Genomic DNA, 1707 nt, shown 5'->3' on the forward strand with positions numbered 1-1707 from the left:
CGATCGCCTCCTCCCTCATCCTCCTCCTCCTCCTCTGCTATGTCTGCCTCCTTTGGCGGCTCCTCCTCGGCCCTCGCCGCCGCTCTGGAGCAGGTGGGCAGCCCCGCCGCTGCGACATGCGACACGGCGCATGCTGCACGGCATTCCTGCGGCGCCTGTAGCGCCTGTCTGTGCGGCAAGTCCCTTGGGGGTACATATCCGGATTGCATATCCGGATTGCACAAAACGCAAGAGGCAAGCTGCTCAAAACTCCGTCGTCGCAACTTGCCACCCTTGCAGGGCTGCCTGGCTGCGGTGGACATGGACGCTGAGCTGGCGACACGTGGCGCCAACCTGGCGCTCGCCTGGCACCTGCTCTACAACCCCGCCTGGCAGGTGGGTGGGCGCCTGCCTGCCTGCCTGCCTGCCTGCCTGCCTGCCTGCCTGCCTGCCTGCCTGCCTGCCTGCCTGCCTGCCTGCTGGAGTTTGGGGTTCCATGCCTGGTTGCCGTGTGGTGTGTTTGTGTGTGGGGGGAGGGGTGAGGTGTGTGCGTGCGTCCATGTGGTGGTGGGCGGGAAGGGGCCTGCCTCCTCAACGCCTCTGCCCTCTCCCTCCGGTGCCCCACCCCCATGCCCCCCACCGCCCACCTGCCTCACACCCGCCCCTTGAATCCCTCGCAGCTTCCCTCCGAAGATCTGGAGGCAGCCTGGCGGGACGCACTGGGCGAGACCGACCCCCTGACCGAGCAAGCGCCCGGCGCCTCCCCTTCCTCCGCCTCCCGCGGAGCTGCTGCCTCTGCCTCTGCCTCCGCCTCTGCCTCCCCAGGAGGCTCTCAGGCGGAGCGCGAGGCGGCGGCCGCGGGCGACGCCGGCGGCGCCGAGGCGCTGCGGGCGGCCGTCGGGCGCCGCGTGCGGCGGCTGGCGGAGCGCGCCTTTTGGGACGGAGTACAGGTGGGCTGTGTGTGTGTGTGTGTGTGGTGTGTGCGTGCGCGCATGTGTGTGGTGTGTAATGGCGCGAGATGCGATTGGCTGGGCTGTCTGAGGCGCCTGCCCCCCACCCCCCACCCACCCACCTTCTTTCTTCCCAACAACCTCCCGCGCCCCTCCCGCCCATTGTGCGACAGGAGAAGCTGGCCGGCGGCGGCGGCGCCGCGGCGGCGGCGGAGCAGGCTGCCGGTCTGCTGGCGGAGCTGGGGGCTCAGCTGGGCGAGGTGCTTCCCGGCAGCTGCCCGGAAGCCGAGGAGGTGGCGGCGCGACTCGACCCGCACCTGCTGCTGCAGGAGCTGCTGGGCGGCGGGGCCGGCGGCGCCGGCAGGGCAGATGGTACCGGCAGTACTGGCAGTACCACCGGTACCGCTTCTATGAACGTCCCCGCCCTGCTGGGCCTGCTGGACTGGTCTGCAAGCCTGGTGGCCCGCATGGGGGCGCCTGCGCGCGACGCGGCCGCCGCCGCCGCCCGGGCGGCCGTGCAGGCGCAGCTGGCGGACGACGGTACGGGCGGTACCGCGGCGGCCGCCACCCGCGCGCTACGCCTGCTCAGCGTGCAGCTCAAGCTGCTGCGCCTGGACGCTGGTGAGAGGGAGAGGGAGGGGGAGGGGGAGGGGGAGGGTGTGCGGCTCCGTGTGTGTGTGTGTGTGTGTGTGTGTGTGTGTGTGTGTGTGTGTGCGTGTGTGCGGCGGTTGGGTACATGTATGGACAGTCATGCGACTGTCGGTTGGGTGTGTTTTTG

General features: G+C 70.7%; 1 protein-coding gene across 1 annotated transcript in view; it reads left to right on the plus strand.

The window, feature by feature from the left end:
- The window catches only part of CHLNCDRAFT_144631 (hypothetical protein), a gene marked incomplete at both ends in the record, with an annotated part of 5526 nt that overhangs the window by 1046 nt on the left and 2773 nt on the right, over nt 1-1707 (plus strand). Inside the window, 4 exons of the mRNA XM_005842697.1 lie at nt 94-157; nt 280-375; nt 660-929; nt 1103-1550. Coding sequence (XP_005842755.1) covers nt 94-157; nt 280-375; nt 660-929; nt 1103-1550 — 878 coding nt within the window. The remainder of the gene's footprint in view (nt 1-93; nt 158-279; nt 376-659; nt 930-1102; nt 1551-1707) is intronic.

Source organism: Chlorella variabilis (genome assembly GCF_000147415.1).
Source record: "Chlorella variabilis unplaced genomic scaffold CHLNCscaffold_73, whole genome shotgun sequence".
Lineage (NCBI taxonomy): Eukaryota > Viridiplantae > Chlorophyta > Trebouxiophyceae > Chlorellales > Chlorellaceae > Chlorella > Chlorella variabilis.